At 43.2% G+C, this 21,190-nt stretch overlaps 1 protein-coding gene across 3 annotated transcripts in view; it reads right to left on the bottom strand.

Annotated features, from left to right (window-relative positions):
* The window catches only part of robo1 (roundabout, axon guidance receptor, homolog 1 (Drosophila)), a 306,085-nt gene that overhangs the window by 111,730 nt on the left and 173,165 nt on the right, over positions 1–21,190 (bottom strand). For all 3 annotated transcript variants that reach the window (XM_049575681.1, XM_049575682.1, XM_049575683.1), the window contains one exon: positions 10,447–10,773. In XM_049575681.1, the coding sequence (XP_049431638.1) occupies positions 10,447–10,773 (327 nt within the window). The remainder of the gene's footprint in view (positions 1–10,446; positions 10,774–21,190) is intronic.

Genomic DNA, 21,190 nt, shown 5'->3' with positions numbered 1-21,190 from the left:
TTTGTAACGTGAGACAGAGTATGCTGAATATCTGGGGCTTGGAAATGAACTGACAGCATTACAGGGAGGTCAAGATAACAGAAAGCTTGCATAAGAATTTTGCTGTGATAATGAGCGACGACTCTCACTCATAGCAGCCCTATTTTAGGACACAGTGTTGTGACACGACAAGGAGAAACTCATTTTCTCTAAATTGTTGCTTTAATGATCAGATTAGCTACCACAGCAACCAAGGACAATTAGATGACAATTGAACGCCATCATGTATCCCCTGTTTGCGTCTGTCATTGACTGATGGCAGGGCTGTGACTATCCACAGTCAGCAGCAAGCAGACTGCATTTCATTTGCAGTCAGACGGCACAAGGCAGATCATTATCAGTGTTTGCCTCTACTGCTTACCTCACCAGCTCACCCTGCATGTCTTACTCCAGGCTCAGCAACGCGCTACAACTCTGATAAAATTTCAGATGCCCCAACCCCACCCTTCTCCCATCTCCTCTCCTTCATGAAGGCCTTGGAAATGAAAACCTGGCTCTCTTGCTTCAATCTTTTTCTCTTCACAGGAGATGGAGTGAGGTAAGGCAACACGGTTGGGGAAAGGCAGAGAGGGAAACAGAAAGGAGAGGAAAACTGGAGATAGCATGTCAGAGGGGCAGGTTATATCAGATAATGGCTGATAGAGCAAAAGGGTGGCACAGACACTATTTCCTGTGTTATCAGTTCACTGAACCTAAGAATCAGTCTTCCTATTGCTACTATTGGGCAACTGAACCTCTGCCTCTCAACACCTCCACAAACCCAACAAATCTACACATCACAGAGACCATCCATCTCAGAGATAATACAAAGCTGTGTACCATATGCTTACATTAATTATGCCAACATTAACTGACAACATCAATAGCTTCTTTGCATATGACATCATATATCAATGCGCAATCCAGATGGAGGGCAGCCAACTGAAGGGATATACAACCACAACTGCGCAAGTGCCTATGATTTGAGCTGTTTATGGCTGCTCAAATTGGGAAGAAACAATGGCCACTTTGAATCCCGAAAATAGTAATATGTAAAGGAAAGAAGTAAAGAAAAACTCAATGAGAAACAGCAGCAGATGTGGATCAAAAACCTCTGTCTTCAGTCTGGAGGAGTGGAGTCATCTAATGTCAAATGCTTAAGTGCTCAAGTTGGATGTGGTTACAATGTGCTGTGACAAAGCCTCCGTGTTTTTGACCACGACCTAGATTTTTAATGGTGTTTCACCAGACTTTTGGCAACAGTTGATCTAGTGGGTAAAAATTAGTACCTACAGTTCGCTTATGTTAGCTAGTAACATCACATCACATCACTGACATCAGTGCATCCATGTACAGAGTCAGAATGTACATTAAAAGACAGTTATACTAAAAAACATGTACTCATCCAGCCAAAAACACTTTCATTGGCTCGCCCTGTAACATTAAACATGTTACGAGGTCTGGAGAATGAGGCATTTGCAACGACGACCGTGTCCACAATGGTCAAATTGGTCAAGTTGTGGAAAAAAATCCCTTTTCTTTTACTGTATGGATCACATCCAACATGAGTTTCAATTTTCTAATGATACCTGCGATTCATCCACTCCTTTCATGTAGTCATGTTCTTCTATTTCCAAATCACATAGTATATGGACTTATCACTTCCTGCCCTCCATCTACATTGTTTGATGCATCATAATCGTTACATAATTTCAAACAAGCTTTTAAATATCCAGAACCTACTGATAAGTTATTGTTATTGTGCCAGTATGGAGACATGCTGCATGTTGTTTTGTTTCATTTTGCAAAAGCAACTCAGGCTCAGTGTTTTGGAGTAAACTTGTCAAGTACGTGCCTGACATTTCACTGGACTTGTTTTGTGCCTTTGCTGTACTTTAACCAAGAGTTCACAGCTAGATGTGTGCACTCTGCCGAGAGTTAGAGGGTAGCTGAAAAACTATCAATAGGTGGCGAAATGGTAGTCTGTCTCCTGGGAGTAAACAGTGAAGACAAGGAAAGAAAAAAAATAAAAAGCTATCACAAGGTCTGAGCTGGCTCACCTTAGGTAGACTGAGTGTGCCCCTTGTGCACATTTTTCTAACTTTGCCAAAATGTTGTCTGAAAATCCCTGAAGTTCCAGTCTCCAAACCCCTTAATCCTCCCTAACTCCATCGTCTCGGATCGAGGAGCATGATAGAAGGTTTCAAGTGAGGGCTTAACCCAGGTTTAATAACCAGAGCATGTCCGCAGAGCAGAACACCTCGTCATATGACCAGACACCAGTACGCACGCACAAACTTCACAGACACATAAACACACATACGTGCAGCCTCTGCGGCCACAGCACAGGCTCAGACCAAGAGGAGATTACACCTCACAACAAGAGTAATACCCAGGTCTCCGCAGAAGAAGTGGAGATTAGAGTCAGCAGCATACATTCATCTGGTTCTCACAAGCACTGACACACAGCTTACCACCAAGAGCATTTATCACATATGGAGCAGAGCCAAAAACACACCTCAGACAAATATGGAAACATGTTGATAATAGATGTGCATAAAAAAAAAAAACACTTACTGCACACTGACACATGCACAAACACAAAAAACGTAAACGGTTTTTAAGAGGAGAGGAAGTGAAAGTACTCTGCTATCAGCGGTCCTCCTGAATGGAGGTGCAGGACCACTGGACTCAAGAGCTCACATACTGTATCTTATCTGCTCTAGACTGGTACTTCATAATGTTAATATCATACTTCACTATCCTGGGAGCCTGCACCCATCCTACCCATGATCCTGTTCTGAGCTATAGCCAGAGGCAAGGATTACATAGAGATGAATAAGCAGTCACTGTGGCGACCAGAAAAAAACGCTCTGACGCACTAGAGTTTAGGGAAGTGTTCACACAGCCAGACAGAACGCTGTGCAGTAGCTCAACTTTTTCAAAGACATCCCGAGATATCTGGGCAATGTCACCGTGTGTAAATGGATGGACGGAGAAAACCTCCACAGAAATAGAAGGAAATGCTTTAAGTGGGCTCAATGAGTCAGCGTTGCCTTTCTTGTTAACAGAGGCAAGCTATTTCCTACATGAATGCACACTGAGAGGAGATCTGAAAAAGCAAAAACAGAGAGGATGCACATCTAATGCATTTCATTCTTATCTTAATAGAGAGGGAGAGATCAAACAGGCGCCATTAAAAAGTAGCTCATTCACCAACACCAAGGCTCTGTATTTATTGCTTTATGGTGCAATTTCCTCCTAAATTCCACCCGTGACAATCTGATGATGCCGATGATAAGATACAGAGAGGGGATCATGGGGACATCACATGAAATTATCTCCCGCTCTGTTAATTTTCATTTTCCCTGTCTCCAGATCTCAAACTGTGCCCAACTTTGTCTTCATCCTGTGTTTTCTCCAAGAAGACAAGAGACAGAAGGAGGGATGAAAGGGGTTCTGTTGTACTTTTGGAGGCTGTGTCTCCCTTGTCTTCCCTGGCCCAGTAGGCTGTCAGAGACGGGTGGAGCATGGAGTGATTGATGGGACTTTCGGCAGGCTCCTTTACCCATGTCTGTACACCTGCCCCTTTAGGTCTTGTACAGACTCCTTCACACAACACTCTGCTACACATTGTTCACTAGACCAATGTCGACACACTGACAGATTGATGGATTCAAACACATACACACAACTCATGCACTCTCCAAACACAGGAAGCATTGCCTCACCCAGTGTTGTTCCATCGAGAGCTTCATTCTGATATAAACCAATCCATTCATACCACTTTCTCTCCCTCTGCAGGATGTGTGTTCTCTTTAGGCTCGGTGCCAGTGTTTGCTGTAAAACAACACAAAGCAGCTAAAACTCTGTTAAAACGCTGCCCCGTTTCCCTGCTCTGGCTCTGATCCGTTGCTACACTGCACTCTATCCCGTGGTGAGCATTTTGAGCTCTTGGCCTTGCATCTAGCCAGCAGTATTAGTTTTGGTGGGGGAGGGCTATGTGTGGGCGAGGTAATGCTTGTGCAAACCGTGCTCTAAAAATCTAAAAATCAGCGTGACATTTGACACATTTTTACATGACTGAAAGAGACATGAGCATCTTCTTTCTCTTCACTCCCAGCTGCTGTCACTGCAGGGAGTGACAACTGCATTTTGGGTCAATTATGTCAGCCAATATCTGCCAGGATATGTCTCAGGCATTTTAACACGGTCAATGTTTAAAGGTACACATCCAGGTCACTAACAAGCGCAGCATTTTATTAGAGGCACCACATATTTTTGTTATGCTGGTCTTTGTTGTGTATCGCAGAAATTCTCTCCTCAGACTGGCATTTAGGTATCGACCGAACACGGCAAATATATGCTGCAGGATTAATTACATGGATTGCATTGATTTATGCAAACACCCTGAAGTGCTAAATATGCTAGGTTCAACAGACCACACGCAACATGCATGATAAAAATGGCTCTCTGCATATATGGATTAATAGAGGACTAATTGAAATGCATGTGTGGAACATAACTTCCCTGCAGAGGTTTCACAAAGACTGAGCTGACAGAGCAGATATGTGCTGGGGCAGAACTAAACATAAACCATAATTTATGAAATCAATGTGCAGGGATTTGTTTTAAAGCCAACAGCGTGCATGCAAAACTTTTCACACTGGTGTGAAACAAAGTTTTTCTCAGAGCAGCAGCGTTCAGCTTTGACATCCACACACACACAAACACCACTGGGCTTTGAGATTGTGGAAGGGGTCTGCATTCCAACATAAAACAGATTGGAGTGGAGGCCAAGGAGAGTCTGTGGTGTGGAGCCCACGCCTCAGCTGCATGTTGACTCATGAAGCAGACCCTGGCTGTGCCGTTTGCACCAATTTGCTCTGAACCTCCCTGAGACAAATAACTGCCACAGAGCTGTAACACACTCCGCCTCCAGTCCCCTGGCAGCTTGCCAGCATACTCACTGCTGCTTCTGCTGGGGTTAGCTGTCCTGGTTTTTTCTCCTTCTGCTCTTGCGCTCTCCTTCTCTGCCATTTCGTTTTCTCTACCTCACTCACTTTCTCTTTCTCTTCACCCCATATTCTAATTTCATCATTGGAGCTACTTCATATTGCTGAGCTGAAAAAGAAGGTTAGAAGAGTACCCAAAATAACAATAACAGAGGGAGAGACGGGAGCAAGTCCATGAAATTCAAAAGCAGAGGGTTAATGCACTAGATTGCCACTCTTGTAATAAGTTAATAAAAGGCAAACACCATGACAAATAAATAATTAGTGTGGCGCCAGGTAGTGAGAGAAGCTGTTTCAGTCATGGGGCTTGTTCCCTTTCAGTGGGTAGCGAGTAATAATTAGGAGCAAAGAGGAGAGATAGGTGAGAGGGAAGAGAAAGAAATGTGAGAGCAAACTCAGATGTTATGTGTCAAGCAGAGGGGTTCAGTTTGGGGTGGGGGGTGTGCTGAAGGGGACAACATGAAGACCTCGAGTCATTGAGAGCCAACAGATGTAATACAAGGGACTTCCTGCAAGAGAGACAGGCGGGTCCTCAGATCAGTGGGTGGTGGCCTTGTTGCCTTTAGACTGGCGCATGCCAGCCAACTGTCCTCCGCTCTGCAGATGACCCTTCGGCATGGCCCCAAATCTGTCAGGGTGAACCCTGCCTCCTTCAACACATCCGAAGCCCCGACCTTCCCCCACTAACCGGAGAGTCAGCGAAGCCAGCTGGCTGCACATGGTGACAGAGACTTCACAGAAGCATCAAGATCAATGAGATTCTGAGATAAACTTGGCTGACGCGAGTTTTATGAAATGGGCCAAATTCAAGTAAACACCCCTTTGCTTCTGTTGTTAGTGGCTGTAAAAAGTAAACTCTGCCTCTGGAGAGAGGAGCCTGTGTGTGGATATAAGGCCTACAGCCAACCCTGTGCGGTCGGCACTGTGCAGTCAGCCAGGCCACTAGACAGCAGGCCCTGAGGTTATCGCCTGCTCAAGTGGAGCAGTGTGCCGTCCATTACCTCACTTTACTATCTCCGCATCCAGGAAAAGGGAAACAAGCTATTCATAGAGCCTCTCATGGCCTCCTGCACAGCACAGAGTAAAGGAAATTACTGTGACATTTTACAGAGTTTACAGTGTTCTGCACACATACTGTACTGTGACTGTGTGTCTGTCAGTGAATTAGAATGAGCGCACTTTCTACAAATATCAAATTCTCTTACACATTTTTGGTTTGTATAGTGTTTTGTAAAAACATGAATGGCATTTAAAGATACACAGTATAGAAACAGTGCTACAAATACTTTTAGGACAAATTTCAGTGTGGCCTTACTCTATGGCAGTCAGTGAGCACAAAGGAAGTTCATTATTTGACGTTGACATCTTTAATACAAAGAAAACAATCACATAATAGGAAAAGAATCCTATCTTAGCTTGTTTGAATTCACAAGGCAAACAGGAATCATGGTAAATGCATTAGCCAAGGCTTTGGGTTAAGAGGCTGAGATAGAGAGATTGCGGGCTGTACTGTACATGTGGTTAATGATAAACCAAACAAACTGGGTTAGCTCTCCTAGCCTGGCAAAACAAGACTTGTTGAAACGTGGATTATGTTAACAATCGCTGGTGAGTAAGGGAAACTGTAAAAGCCAGGCTCTTAGAATAACATCTCCAAAAAAAGTTGTGTTTTTAGCTTTTAAAGTGAAAACGTTAGAGGGGGAGAGCTCGGCAAAGCAAACACAATTATAACCACAACTTCCTTCTTTGGAGTTTCATTGGAAATTAAAAGCGTGGTTGTTCACTCAGCTTACACCGGGTCTAAGTACAACAACGCGTCTACAGTGTTTAACTCATGACAGTTAAGGCATGACAAGCATCTTAAATGACAACACAGAATCCAGAATGCTCTAAAACTTTCTCAGACGCTCTCGTGAGTCAGATTTATGGCTTGTAGTTTCTTCACTCTGGAGTTTAAATGAAGCCTTGTAAAGACAACTCAGTGTTTCTGGGCTTTTTCTTTTTCTACGGCCTTTTTTTCTTCGGCAGGGTTCCATCCTGGTTGCTCCGACAACATAATTATATGTAGTTAAGCATGAGCTGCAGAGACGGGAGTGAGAGACACCAACTAAGCGAGAAGGAGAGAGAGGACTGGAGCACAGTGGCTTGTCATTATGGGTCTGTTTGAACCTTATACAGAATAAGCAGCCCAAACTTGAGACTGCGCCAGTGATACTCTGTACTCTGGTCCTTGTGAGTCCTGCCAAGTGTCTTGTTTTTCTACTTGAAAAACCCACCTCTGAAATAAACACTGCATATCATGTACTACTCGGGAAAATATTTTTAGCATTCTGACCTGTGGAAATGTATGTGCCAAACACTCGAGTTCACTTCTATTTTTCTTGTACTCATTCATATTATTAATTTGTTTGGATAATTACATTTAAATTGTGCAGAGTCATTATTTTTATGTTCACAGACTTGGCTGGCATATATATATACATATATATATATATATATATATATATGTATATATATATATATATATATATATATATATATATATATATCTATATGTATTTATTTTCATGACTATTTACATTGTAGATTCTCACTGACGGCATCAAAACTATGAATGAACACATGTGGAGTTATGTACTTAACAAAAAAAGGTGAAATAACTGAAAACATGTTTTATATTCTAGTTTCTTCAAAATAGCCACCCTTTGCTCTGATTACTGCTTTGCACACTCTTGGCATTCTCTCGATGAGCTTCAAGAGGTAGTCACCTGAAATGGTTTTCCAACAGTCTTGAAGGAGTTCCCAGAGGTGTTTAGCACTTGTTGGCCCTTTGCCTTCACTCTGCGGTCCAGCTCACCCCAAACCATCTGGATTGGGTTCAGGTCCGGTGACTGTGGAGGCCAGGTCATCTGCCGCAGCACTCCATCACTCTCCTTCTTGGTCAAATAGCCCTTACACAGCCTGGAGGTGTGTTTGGGGTCATTGTCCTGTTGAAAAATAAATGATCGTCCAACTAAACGCAAACCGGATGGGATGGCATGCCGCTGCAGGATGCTGTGGTAGCCATGCTGGTTCAGTGTGCCTTCAATTTTGAATAAATCCCCAACAGTGTCACCAGCAAAACACCCCCACACCATCACACCTCCTCCTCCATGCTTCACAGTGGGAACCAGGCATGTGGAATCCATCCGTTCACCTTTTCTGCGTCTCACAAAGACACGGCGGTTGGAACTAAAGATCTGAAATTTGGACTCATCAGACCAAAGCACAGATTTCCACTGGTCTAATGTCCATTCCTTGTGTTTCTTGGCCCAAACAAATCTCTTCTGCTTGTTGCCTCTCCTTAGCAGTGGTTTCCTAGCAGCTATTTGACCATGAAGGCCTGATTCGCGCAGTCTCCTCTTAACAGTTGTTCTAGAGATGGGTCTGCTGCTAGAACTCTGTGTGGCATTCATCTGGTCTCTGATCTGAGCTGCTGTCAACTTGCGATTTCTGAGGCTGGTGACTCGGATGAACTTATCCTCAGAAGCAGAGATGACTCTTGGTCTTCCTTTCCTGGGTCGGTCCTCATGTGTGCCAGTTTCGTTGTAGCGCTTGATGGTTTTTGCGACTCCACTTGGGGACACATTTAAAGTTTTTGCAATTTTCCGGACTGACTGACCTTCATTTCTTAAAGTAATGATGGCCACTCGTTTTTCTTTAGTTAGCTGATTGGTTCTTGCCATAATATGAATTTTAACATGTGTCCAATAGGGCTGTCGGCTGTGTATTAACCTGACTTCTGCACAACACAACTGATGGTCCCAACCCCATTGATAAAGCAAGAAATTCCACTAATGAACCCTGATAAGGCACACCTGTGAAGTGGAAACCATTTCAGGTGACTACCTCTTGAAGCTCATGGAGAGAATGCCAAGAGTGTGCAAAGCAGTAATCAGAGCAAAGGGTGGCTATTTTGAAGAAACTAGAATATAAAACATGTTTTCAGTTATTTCACCTTTTTTGTTAAGTACATAACTCCACATGTGTTCATTCATAGTTTTGATGCCTTCAGTGAGAATCTACAATGTAAATAGTCATGAAAATAAAGAAAACGCATTGAATGAGAAGGTGTGTCCAAACTTTTGGCCTGTACTGTATATATATATATATATATATATATATATATATATATATATATATATATATATATATATATATATGAGGACAAACATGAGCAGGATCACTACTCTGCATTGCATCTCCACTCTGATCACTTGAAGTGAGACTTCCACTTCCATGGAATACACCATTAAAACCCGGAGTATTATCAAGAAGCCTGTGAAGGTCTCTAATCTGATGCTTCTTACTTTATATTTCACTTAGCTGACACTGAAGATGGAAAACATCAAAATCAGCATTAAGAGCAGAGCAGTTTGTCGCATATGTACCCTCCACAGATCCCACTAATACAGCTAAAATCCAGCAATGCAAAGCACACCGACACCTCATACCCAAGACCACTACCCTCAAAAAGCCGGGAGCCCATGTCCAGCCCCCCCTTACCCGACATTCACTCACACACGTACGCATTCAAACACACACAATTCTTTCTTTCTCCATCTTGATTAGATTACAGTGAGCGGGTTGGTGACAGCCTCTGGGCATGCTAGAGGAGTGGTTGATATCTGAGCTCTCCTCCTCAGCCTTCACTTTCAGCCAGTCAAGAGAGCAAAGAGATAATATATCTGAAGAGCTGACCTCACCAACGACAGCAGCCTTTAAAGAATCATGGGAACAAATTTGTCAACACAGGTCACCACTCACAAAAAGACTAAATGGTTTAGAAAGATTATTTTTCTCTTCCTACATCGCATACTCAATGACTGCATAAATATCCTCACTGCTAAAATGTCTCCGTGACCATAGAGATGCTTAAATCCACTTTACATCAAAGCTTGCCTGTTGTTACATGAGTGTGGCAGACAATAAAGGGAATCTCTGATACTTCAATGACATGAGTGGGAAAGCTCTTCATTAAAAGATGACTAAACACAGATGCAATGATTGCATTCCTTTCAATATAAAACCTCATATCTATCTCTCTGACAAAAAAGTAGGGCCAGGGCCAAAACAGAAAGGGCTTTGTTCCCATTGTAGCTCATGACCACCTACCATGGGCCCTTTAGAGAAGCACTCACCCTGGAATGATCAGGCCACTTCTCCCCCAAGGCTCTGCAGGCCTACGGAGACCGCTGGGCCAAACACATCCTGCCCATCTCCTAAGAGATTATCCAACTCAATGAACACATTGAGCACAGAAACAGTGGAGGAAACTGGAGCCTGCTATTCAGCTGCATCTAAACCCAAACTCCTTCATTCACACCCACACTAGAGGCAAAGAAGAAGAAATAGGAAGACATGCTGCACTTACTGGCTACTTCCAGTGAGGCGTTGTGGCTCACTGCCTCTCCCAGGTAGTTGCGGGCAACGCACACATAGGAACCTTCGTCCGGCTTGCTCCGTCGTCCGTGGACGATGCGTAGAAAGAAGAGGGAGCCGCTGGGAAGAAGCATGCGCTGAGAACGGGGATTGTCCCTGTCTGTTTCCACACGCTCTCCATCCTTGTACCACTCCACTGTCGGGGTTGGCCGCCCCTCTGCTTTACAGTTGAGAGTGGCGGGCTCCCCTTTGGAAACAATCAGGTCAGATGGGTGCTCCACAATCCGGGGAGGAGTATCCTCTTGGCGCAGACGGGATCCTGAGAAGAAATGAAAAAAATGAAAGTTTATATCTGCGAGGATTTGAACCCCTGAATGGATTTTAAAGTTCTCAACTAACTCTGATCTAATAAAATATGGTACATAGGGCCTGTCAACAGGACAATTTTAAAGGCAGTTATACCTTCTTCTGAATATATGCGATCAGCAACTGATCGCAGGCATCCTCAAAATACCTAGCAGAAATCTTTTGCCATACAGGGTTGGAGTTCACTGTCCATGTTCATTGACTGCCTTGAAGCTTTGAATATTGCCATGGTAATCAATGTCCAAATCATTTTTCAAATACTTTGTTTTTCTATTCTACTATCCCCAAAAATCCCAAACTTTGAATAAAGAAAGAGTACTCAAACATTATTCCTTTTGCATCAACATTAATTACCAGTTATTCTCAGACAAGGACATTTAAACTTAGTGATTGGCCTAGTTTAGTGACTTCCACCCATGACAGGCTTACGGATACACTAGCTAGACATCGAAAAAGTCAAGCATCTGGAATCGTTTCCAAATTCACAAAGATAACCCCCAAAAAGTCGAGCTCCAGATATGCCAAAGAACACCGACATGTAACACATCTACAACCAGCTTGGCGAATCACCTGAAAACAGTTTGTAAAAGCTGAGTTTCTTTGAATATTATGTCTTCACCCCTCTACAAAAATATATTGACATATGTACACATTTAACATACAGACAGTGTGTAAAAAATATTGGAATGTTTTCTTTAAGATATGATAACAGGTACTGCTGATGCAAGTAGCAAAGACCAAATAAACTACCAATCTGTGAGCAAAGTCAGCCTTTAATCACAGTAACAGCTCCTTTAGTATAATTTAACACTGCTCCAGCTGTGTGACTCTGTCATTTCTCAGATCAAAGGGCAAAAATGAAGAAAAAGACGGCAACAGTAAACAAGAATATGACACACCTTTAAGGTAAAAGGAAATTAAAAGATAAAAGATAAGATGTGGATGCAGTGCAAAGCTCAGGCACAAAGGAGGAGCGGGAGCAGAGATTACACTATTGAAGAAAAGACAGAGACGCTAACAGCAGTGCCAAGAGCAGTGCCAAGGGGGTTAACACCCTAGTGCTATCTCAGGCCATTACCATTGCTCTTCGACCAGTCAGCTGTGGCTATCAAACCTGCTTTACATGCAAATGAGCTTCCTGTTGTTAATTCCTGAAGGGTGGGACTTGATGATTGTGAATGCATTGTATGCCTACACACAATAAAGTGTGTGTGTGTGTGTGTGTGTGTGTGTGTGTGTGTGTATGTGTGTGTGTGAGAGAGAGAGAGAGAGAGAGAGAGAGAAAGAAAGGGAGAGAGTTTTCTCCCCACTTGCCATATCTCCCAGCATAGGCCTTTGGAGCCCATTCAGGACCAATTAAAACGAGTCTGGTCTAATTGGAGGCACAGGCCTGCAATTAATTTACCCAGCATTCCGTGAACTTGCCACAGCACCTCATCTCCGTGCCCTCCACCCATTCCCTGTTACCCTACAAATCTGGTGCTGAGAAGGCATCTTCTTGTGGTCGCCATATATTTTAAGTAGAGTCAGCGTAATCAGTGACAGCTCCGTTGGAAGATTAATCACTTCAACACAAATGTGTGCTGCGCTCTATGAAATATAATTAATCCAGTACCCCAATGAAGGACATCATGATCATGAGTCTTTTCAAGTCGGTCCTAAATGAACGTTTATGACGGGGCAGGCTTTTTTTTTTTTTTTTTTCTTTGAGCATGCATCTACACCTGTGGTTGTTTAAGAATCTATTCACAGACTATGTTCTGAGACTTGAGCTTTGGCGTGGGCTCCTTCTCAGTGGCGTCCCCAGGGAGGGCCAGAGGGGAAAGGACAACTAGCCTCTTTAAGGACAATGCATTACCTAATACATGTACAGATACACATTAAAAGGATTGTTGTGGAACTCAAAATATTAATTGTATCGGTGTTGTCTATGCGCATCAGTTAGTAATATTAAATGTAAGAAATCAGAGTGTATCAGTATGCAGGTTCTTAACTCTCATATTAACATAGTTTTCATCTCACCTAACAGCATAATCAAATCCCTGACAGCCAGTTATGTTTTTTGGTTTTGATGCGTTGTCTCAAGATTGTCAGTGGCCCCATCTAGCCACCCCCATGAAAAATTTGCCACTGCACCTACTTTTAGTTTCATGCTTATATGTTTTGTAAAACTATTGGTCACAAAATGCAGTGGCTTTGTATGGCTGCACGGATAGTAGGAAAGAAATGATCACAATAGCCAATGAGACACCCCTAATTAGCCACAATAGGCAAGACTACTTGGGATCTCTTCACACAAGCATTTATTTTCAGATAGCCTACGGTTGACAAAAAAATTAATGAGATTATGTGCTTATGAAGATGGAATACTACAGTTGCATTGCAGTGGCTGTAATGCCACAGAACACTATTCAAATTTTGCCAGTAACATATACTCCATTTGGAGCAATTAGATTAAAGTTGATGATTAATTATTTAGTGGCAACTCAACAAACAAGACAAAGTCTCACACAGAAATCCCTGTAACTCTGCAAGCCATTCTATAGATACTCAGTGGGTATAAAAACATATCTGCAGAGATTTAATCATCTCTGAGAGACAGACAGAAACAGACGGAGAGAGAGTACGGCATATCAAGCCTTTGGCAAAAATGAATTAGTCTGCTATCTGAGGCTGAATAAAGTTTATAAAAAATACATGTCTGTGCTTCCTGGCTATTGGAGCTGCCCGAACCACTACTTGGCTAATTAACCTCCATTTGTAACCTGCTCCCATCACGAGCCTTTGAACCTACAGACCATGAACTAACGAGGCCCAGCACACTGTATGGATAGCATACTGAAGCAAGGGGCTGAGCTAACACTCCTCGCTATGCTAGCATACACAGGCCCATTACCAGCACTGCGACTGCACCATTACCACCGTCCTCCACCAGACAAGGCAGGCTAATATGTTTTATTAAAGAGGACTTTGAAGAGCTCCGCCGCTATCTACTCTGCCTGTTCCCTTCCTGATTTAGATAGCTCCTCTCTAATTTGAAATGGACTGAAGTTTGGGGTTTTATGGGGGAACCATTAACTATTTAGATGTGGCCCACTGTGAGGGGAGCTGTGCAGCAGGCAGTGCTGTGTTTGATCAGTGGCTGTTTACTGTAGATGATTACCCGGGACCTGCATGATTAAGATGCAGGCTGAGAATACAATATACAATAGGGTACAGTATCCTGTTAAAGGGGAGCTGGTAAGAATAAGCAGGTAAATAAATATTCACCAGTTCACATGGAACTCTAATAAGTGCTTTGTGTGTGATTCCTGAGAGAGAGTGCGTGTGAGAATGTATCAGTTACACAATGCTATTATGCTTTCCTTGTTCCTGATTGAATTGTGAGCGTGTGTGTGTGTGTATGCATTGCTGTGCAGATCCCCACAGACTCTCTGAGTGACCCCAGTTACTTCAGCTCCATTACCCCTCACCAGGGGAAAAAGACACAGCTGGTGTAAAGGATTATTCTGTCATGGCACAAACACTCCCATGCCCCAGTCTACAGGTGCATGCTTTTAGAAGATGGCCAACCAGCTAACTTGGCTACAGCACGCTCTGAAGACCAAATCTGAGACAGAAACAAGAGAGCAGCAGAGTGTGCACTTCACCGCTGAACCAAGCTGCTCGGCGTCTCTCTCTCGCTCCGCTTTGAGGTGTCTAACCCTCCCTTTATTTCAAAGCGCTGCCCTTCCTTCTCCTCTGCCGCTTTCAAACGCCCTCTCTCCTACTTTCTATCCCCCTCTTCCCCCCTTCTTCGCTTTCAGACAGAAAATGTGAGATGAGCTAATGCAATACACAGCCTCACCAAAGGGAAGCTGGGACTTCTACTGTGAGGATCTGATCGATTGTTGCCTAAGGCAAGATTCTCCTTCTCTCTTCACCCTCTCACTTGCTGGAGCGCTCTGTGTTTCTTTTCTCTCGTTTACTCACACACTCGCACATACACACACACACACACACACACACACACAAAGTTAAACTATGCTTGAGGGAGCCTTTGCTTTCAGTGGAGGTGATTAAAAAAACCTACAATTCTCTGTGACTTTGCGCTCAATGCTAAAAGCAATCTCAGTAATGAACAACAAACCATGAGAGCCCAACAGCAACAACAAGCACACTGAATTGAACAGCCTCACACTCATCCATACAGCCACCACAAGGGTCTAGACCCAGACACTGACCCATACAACCACAGAGTGTATGTATGCATCCTCAGATTCATTAAGACCTCCAGAGTATTTACCCACTACGAAATCCAGCTTCTTTCCCAGTCCAATCATTCATAAACAGGGCATGATTTGTGACCCTTTTCAAGAAGCCAAGGTCACTCATATGCCCATTAGTTCACTACACATACATTGTATATTAACATTACCAGCTCCCAGCTCTATATTGATTCACCTGTGTCTTGGGGCTACACTTGATTTTCACCCTGCAACATGAGTTGATGAATCTATATTCCACGAGATAAGCCGGCTTCCTCAATCTGATAATAATATAATACCCATAAGAAATAAGAGTGCAACTGATCATGCAAATACATCGTAACATAATGTGATCCACTGAGCACGGCACTTACACTGCGCTGGACTTCACTGGAGTAAATCAGATTTGGGGTTGCTGAGAATAACTCATGACATCACTGGGTGACATTCATGTGTTTTTTCATTTTGATTTAAATGGCCAGGATCATTTATATCTGACTGTTATTAAGAACAGTTTACGAAGATTGTAGGACATTGTGCAGACATGAAACTTGGACACCAGTACACTGTCCGCAGAGCAGCCACAGCAACTAATGCATGAGAACTGCAAGGAGAGGAAGATGAAGTGAGACAGTGCATGGTTGCAGGCGAGAGTGATGTAACTGTGGATGCTATCATAGTTCATAAAAATGCAGCACAGTGAGAAGACAGCCAATTTAGGACTGGTATACAGGAGACAAGAATATAACACCAACCCCCTACATTCAACCTGTGCTGGACCTGTTCATGAGACAGCTGTCAGTCGTTCGCAAATACACTAGTCTCTGCAGTGTAGCTCCTACACTTCACTGATGGACTGAGTTGTATAATTCTAGATAGGTGTCATGATTCACTTCTGACCATATGCATGCTTTCTCTCTTTCTCTCTTGCTGCGAGTCCATATTGCAATGAATAGAATAATGTGCTAATACATATGATAATAATTTAATGATAATAAATAGATAAAAATCCAAGTAAATCTCTTTCCCAACCACTAAGACTACAAATACAGCCCACATCCCAGTGGGATAAGGAAGAATATTATTTAAGTTTAACCAGTTTTATTAAAAGTCCAGTGTGTAGGACGTATTGGCAAACTCGAATATAATACAAGAACTATCTTTTTGATAGTGTATAATCACCTAAAAAAATTAATACTTTGTGTTTTGTTACCTTAGAATAGGATGTTTATATCTACATACAGAGTTGTTCCTCTTCCATGGAGTCCACCATGTTGCACCACCATGTTTCTGCAGTAGCCCAGAACGGACAAATCAAACACTGGCTCTAGACAGGGCAATTTGCGTTTTTGCGTTGGCCCCTGTTGTTTGCAGCCCCCCACAAAAACACTAAATTTTTTTAAACATGAAACCCTCTGAACAATCGGCACTGAAGGAATTCTAACTGATAGAAGTTTCAGCTGGTTGTGTTCTGCAGTCATCACTGCTAGATACCACTGAATTCCCCAAAATCACTGCTCCTTCAACTTGTGATTTTTTTCTAATGCCTGAATCACTGCAGCCCCCTCAGCACCCTTACTTCCTGCATCCATGCAGTTGACACTGTAGCAAAGGGATGAGCTGCACTATCGATTGTGTATAATTACATAAGGCCACATTTAGTAATGGAAGCGTTTCATCGAGAACATTTACTGTCAGTAGTAAAGAGCCAAGATGTCAACTACAAGAAAATGTAATAAAATCTTGTTTGTGGTGCTACAAAGCGTACGTGTCTGGGAGGCAGCAATCGATTTAACTACTCTGACGGAAAGCATAAAAGACGACCCTGGAACTACAACCTAGACTCTGAGTAGCCTCAGGACAAGAAGCGGCAAGACAGGGTCAGCTCTGTCAGAGCCAGGGTCATTCCTTAAACAGAGCATGTTTGCCCTTTACCAATAAAAGCTCATGTAACCCCACAGGCATCATCATGCATGGTGCATTTTTATTACTAATCACTATCAGCATAAAGATGGAGAGAGGCAGAGAGGCAGGCCAAAAGACAGACAAAAACAATCACCTAGCTGAAGTAATAAGTTCAGGTCCAGTGGCTTTCCTAGCTTAAAAAGCAAATGTGCTTCTGTCTCTCACAGCTCTCACACTCTTGGCAGAGAGTGGGGAAAAGGAACGGAGCCAGGCACCTGCCCTTTACCCCAGAGAACTCACAGGGGAGAGGGACAGTGGGGCAATTTAGATCCGTTGTCACTGTGGTCCCCTGAGGTAGGGAGCCAGGATAATGTGTCTACTTCCTTGAATGATAAACCAAACTTCACAATGCAGAGTCATTCAGTCCGATCTGCTATACAACAAGTGATCCCAGCAGAGGACTGCATGTGACTATGTGAGCATTACTGTGGTAAACTTTAAATTACCCCCATAAAGATGTTCAAGGTCGCGGAATCTCACAGAGACAGCTGCTAAAATTAAGAGGTGTTGCAGGAGCATGAGCCATATCATCACACACCATATCAGATGTCCAGCTGAGCAATGGCAGCGATATGGAATATTGGTCTGTGATAAGGAAGGCCGAGCACAGTAGGGCACTCCCTATCTACAGTCCCATTAATCTGTGATTAGGGGACTTAAGAGGGATTTATGGCAGAGATAAGAGCAGAGGGCGTGTCCCTTGGGGTAGCCAGGCGGAGACTGTAGCCACGCCCGCTCGGGATGGTGCCGGCCAATAAATGACTGAGAGCTAAAGAAAAGGCACCCTTTTCAGTTGAATTAGAGGAGATAACGGAGAGAGAGGGCAGAGATAAGAAGGAGAAACAGAGGGAGAGACGGAAGCGGAGCGAAAAGGCAAGGTAGCTTACTCCTGCTGATCAGATGACATTAACAGGAAAGGGAAACTGAATCCTCTGCCGTTTCAACATCAGGATCCCACCCTGGAATGTGCTGCATGAATTACTTTGCCAGTTGCATCAGATCAGACCTGTTTTTAATGTTACACAAGGCTATCACTTACACTCCTAAGAGGCAGGATTAGAGTCCTGTGTGCGAGTGTGTATGGGGACCAGGAGGTGGGGCGATAGAGGGGGATGATGGATATCTTTATGGCCTCTTTCTTTCCTCATCTCTTTGTCTCCGTTTACCAAACAGAACGGGGTACGGTTACCTTGCTGATACTACAGCAGTACTTGAGAACCGATATCGGCCTCCAAAAAAATAGTACCACTGTCCAAATCTGTGCTTTTTTTTTTTTAAATCAAAGCAAACCTGAAACACACTACCTGAGAGTTTACACACAACACTGCTACCCAACACTACACTATTTGATTGTTTATCTTTATTTGCTGTTATAGAAACTAAGTCCATACACTTACAGGTGATTACAATGCTCCCATTGATATTTGAGTGACATTTGGCTTCTGCAGACTATAATGCAAACATGACACAAAGCTCCTTTGTTATTATTGCGGCCAAGACATTGAACAAGGTTAAGGGAGTAATCAGGAAACGTCTGCAGGGTTTCCAACACAATCATTTATTCATCTTATTTCAAACAATTGGCAGGTGTGCTACACAGGACCATTGCCATTGGTTAAAAGTCAACTTGTAAACCACAAAACTGATACTGACAGATCTTTAAAATATGAAGATCTGTCAACAGCAAATAATTATCACTGTCGTTTCCTTTGATCGTCCTGATTTGTCATAGATAATACAGAGGTGACTAATCTGCTGACAATGCCATAAACAAGCAGCACTCCCTCCTTTGCTTAAGGCCACAGGTTACAAATATAAGCTCTGGGGCTGTGGTTTAATCACTGTTGCTCATCAGGATGGGATCCAACAAAAAGCCCCTTAGCCCTAAAACTGGCTATGTCAGCTGGGAAACACATCCCTGACTCTCCCCTGGCAGGCCAAGCCGAGAGTGAGACAGCCCCAGCACAGTGCTCCTTTGGGAGGCTGGGGTCCATCCTGTGCTGGGGCCCCCATCTGGAGCTATGACAATAGGAGCAGTATTTCCACTTCAGCTCCAGGCTTTTTCCAAATGGGCCTGACACATTTGAAAGACACCAGGCATGATCGCAAGGATGATAAAGGAGTGCTGATGCTCGTGAAACACCTCTTAAGTCAACGGAAGATAACAAGGAAATCTTTGTTTCGTCCATCTTTAAAAACTCATCTTTTTATGAATGGAAGCTCCTTATACAATAATGGTTTATTGATTTACAATACAAGTAATGCTTTCTTCTCACAATTTACCTATCCATAGTGATTTCACATCAATTCTCAGCAACATAACAACATGGAGTAACTGTGAAAAGACATAACAACGGGAAGAAAATACTATGCAATAATGAATTTTCAACAAAAACCCAGGGGACACAATTGTGGGTGAGTTGTAGCTCCTCCTGATGCCAAGTAGCCCCAGTGAGTGTCATTAGACACAAATAAATGCTGTCAAACTCTGCAGAAGGGCATGAGGGCAGAATTCATTCCTGCAGGATAAACGCTGTTCCTATGCTTTATTATATCCATTCACTCAGACAAGCAGGAAATCTGTAGTGGAAAAGACTGGGATGCTTGTTAGGAAGCTGCCTGTCAAATTGGCTCTGGAGACCATGCAGACAGACGGGCTGAACAGAGCAGGGCGGATACAAGAAAAGAGTCAGTCTGTATGTATGTATGGTTGTATGTCAATCTGACTAGTTTCTATCAATATATTCAAGATGTGCATGTCTGTGTGTGACTTTGAGCAGCCCCCCTCAAGTTGACCCTGTATATTCACAGCAATGACCTCAGAAGAAAACCGAGCCTATACTTCTCATGAAAGAATTCCAGCACCGGTGTCAAAGATGTCATTCATTCAACCAAGCAGAGATCCCGGGGAAAAAGCTGTAATTAATATGCACCAGGCTTAGACCCTCTATTAAGGAAGCTTCTGTATTATGCGCCACTGTAAAGGTTTAGAGCGGGGGGGGGGGAGATTACAGAGAGGAAGCACAAGGGAGCGCAAGTGGGCAATTACTTCTTGTTTTTGTTTTCCAGCATTGCCAGTTTTTAATGAGGTTTGACCAGTGCGTTCTCAGTGATACATCAAAGCAGCCTGCAACAGCAGGATAGGAGAAGCAGGGGTAATTGAATCTGCTGCTACATTTATTTCCCAACAGGGGACAGCAAGAGCCTCACTACTGACTTTTTCTTCCATCAGCTGCTGGACTTGAAATTCTCAAGAGATTAATAAATTGTGTTTCAGCAAAACAATTTGTGAAGCATTTTGAAAAACAAACATATAGTTAAAAGCCTGGATTATGGGCATATTTTTAACACAAGTGGACGGGTACAGCTCTATTTCACACTCTACATTATGCAATCATTGCAGAGGAATAGGAACAGCCAGCAGGGTTAATGTAAACACAACGGTTTGCTTAATTCAATTTAAAATATGCTTTCTGCTCAGTTCTGCATCCATAACAACGTGGTGCGGTGGTCTGCTCCTCCCAAGGTCACTCTGTGGACTGGCTGCAGTGTTTCTGTGATGATGACCGGCCATGAGGGGACTGAGATAGGTGAGTAGAGGGGAGCAGTAAATGTGTGAAGCTTGTTTCCCTCTAGACAAAAAACCCAAACACCCGCCAACACCTGGCTGTATTATTGAATAGGAAAGGTTACAATCGGCATTCACTCCCAGGACAAATGACTCTGTGGTAGTCACAGCTATTTATTGGCTCCATCTCTGATCGACTCTGCTCAGCAGTTATGGAAATACGACACCCAGAAATTTTAGCCCCTTTACCAGCGTGCTGCAAGACAGTACACCACAAAATAGCTAGTGTCCGTCTCCGTCTAAACAGCGTTCTAACATGGTTTACTGTTTACTAACCTGTTTTCAAGTGCATCTGTGACACTGAATATGACACACCAGGGGAAAAAAGCAAAAAAAGTAAGATATACTCATCAACTGCAGAGCCACGAACACAGTTCTGATCTACTGGCAATGGGACAGAAGTTTACTGCCCATTTTTTACAGGTTTTTGCATGTTTAAAAAACCTGCATACACATGCTAATTTTGGTGAAAAAAGGGGTATTAGACTAGGGTGACAGTGGCTCTTGACATTGGTATCATACAGCAAGGG

Source organism: Epinephelus fuscoguttatus, linkage group LG5 (genome assembly GCF_011397635.1).
Source record: "Epinephelus fuscoguttatus linkage group LG5, E.fuscoguttatus.final_Chr_v1".
In the NCBI taxonomy this organism is placed as follows: domain Eukaryota; kingdom Metazoa; phylum Chordata; class Actinopteri; order Perciformes; family Serranidae; genus Epinephelus; species Epinephelus fuscoguttatus.
Note: the sequence above shows the minus strand (reverse complement) of the source record. Positions and strands in the feature narration are given on the sequence as shown.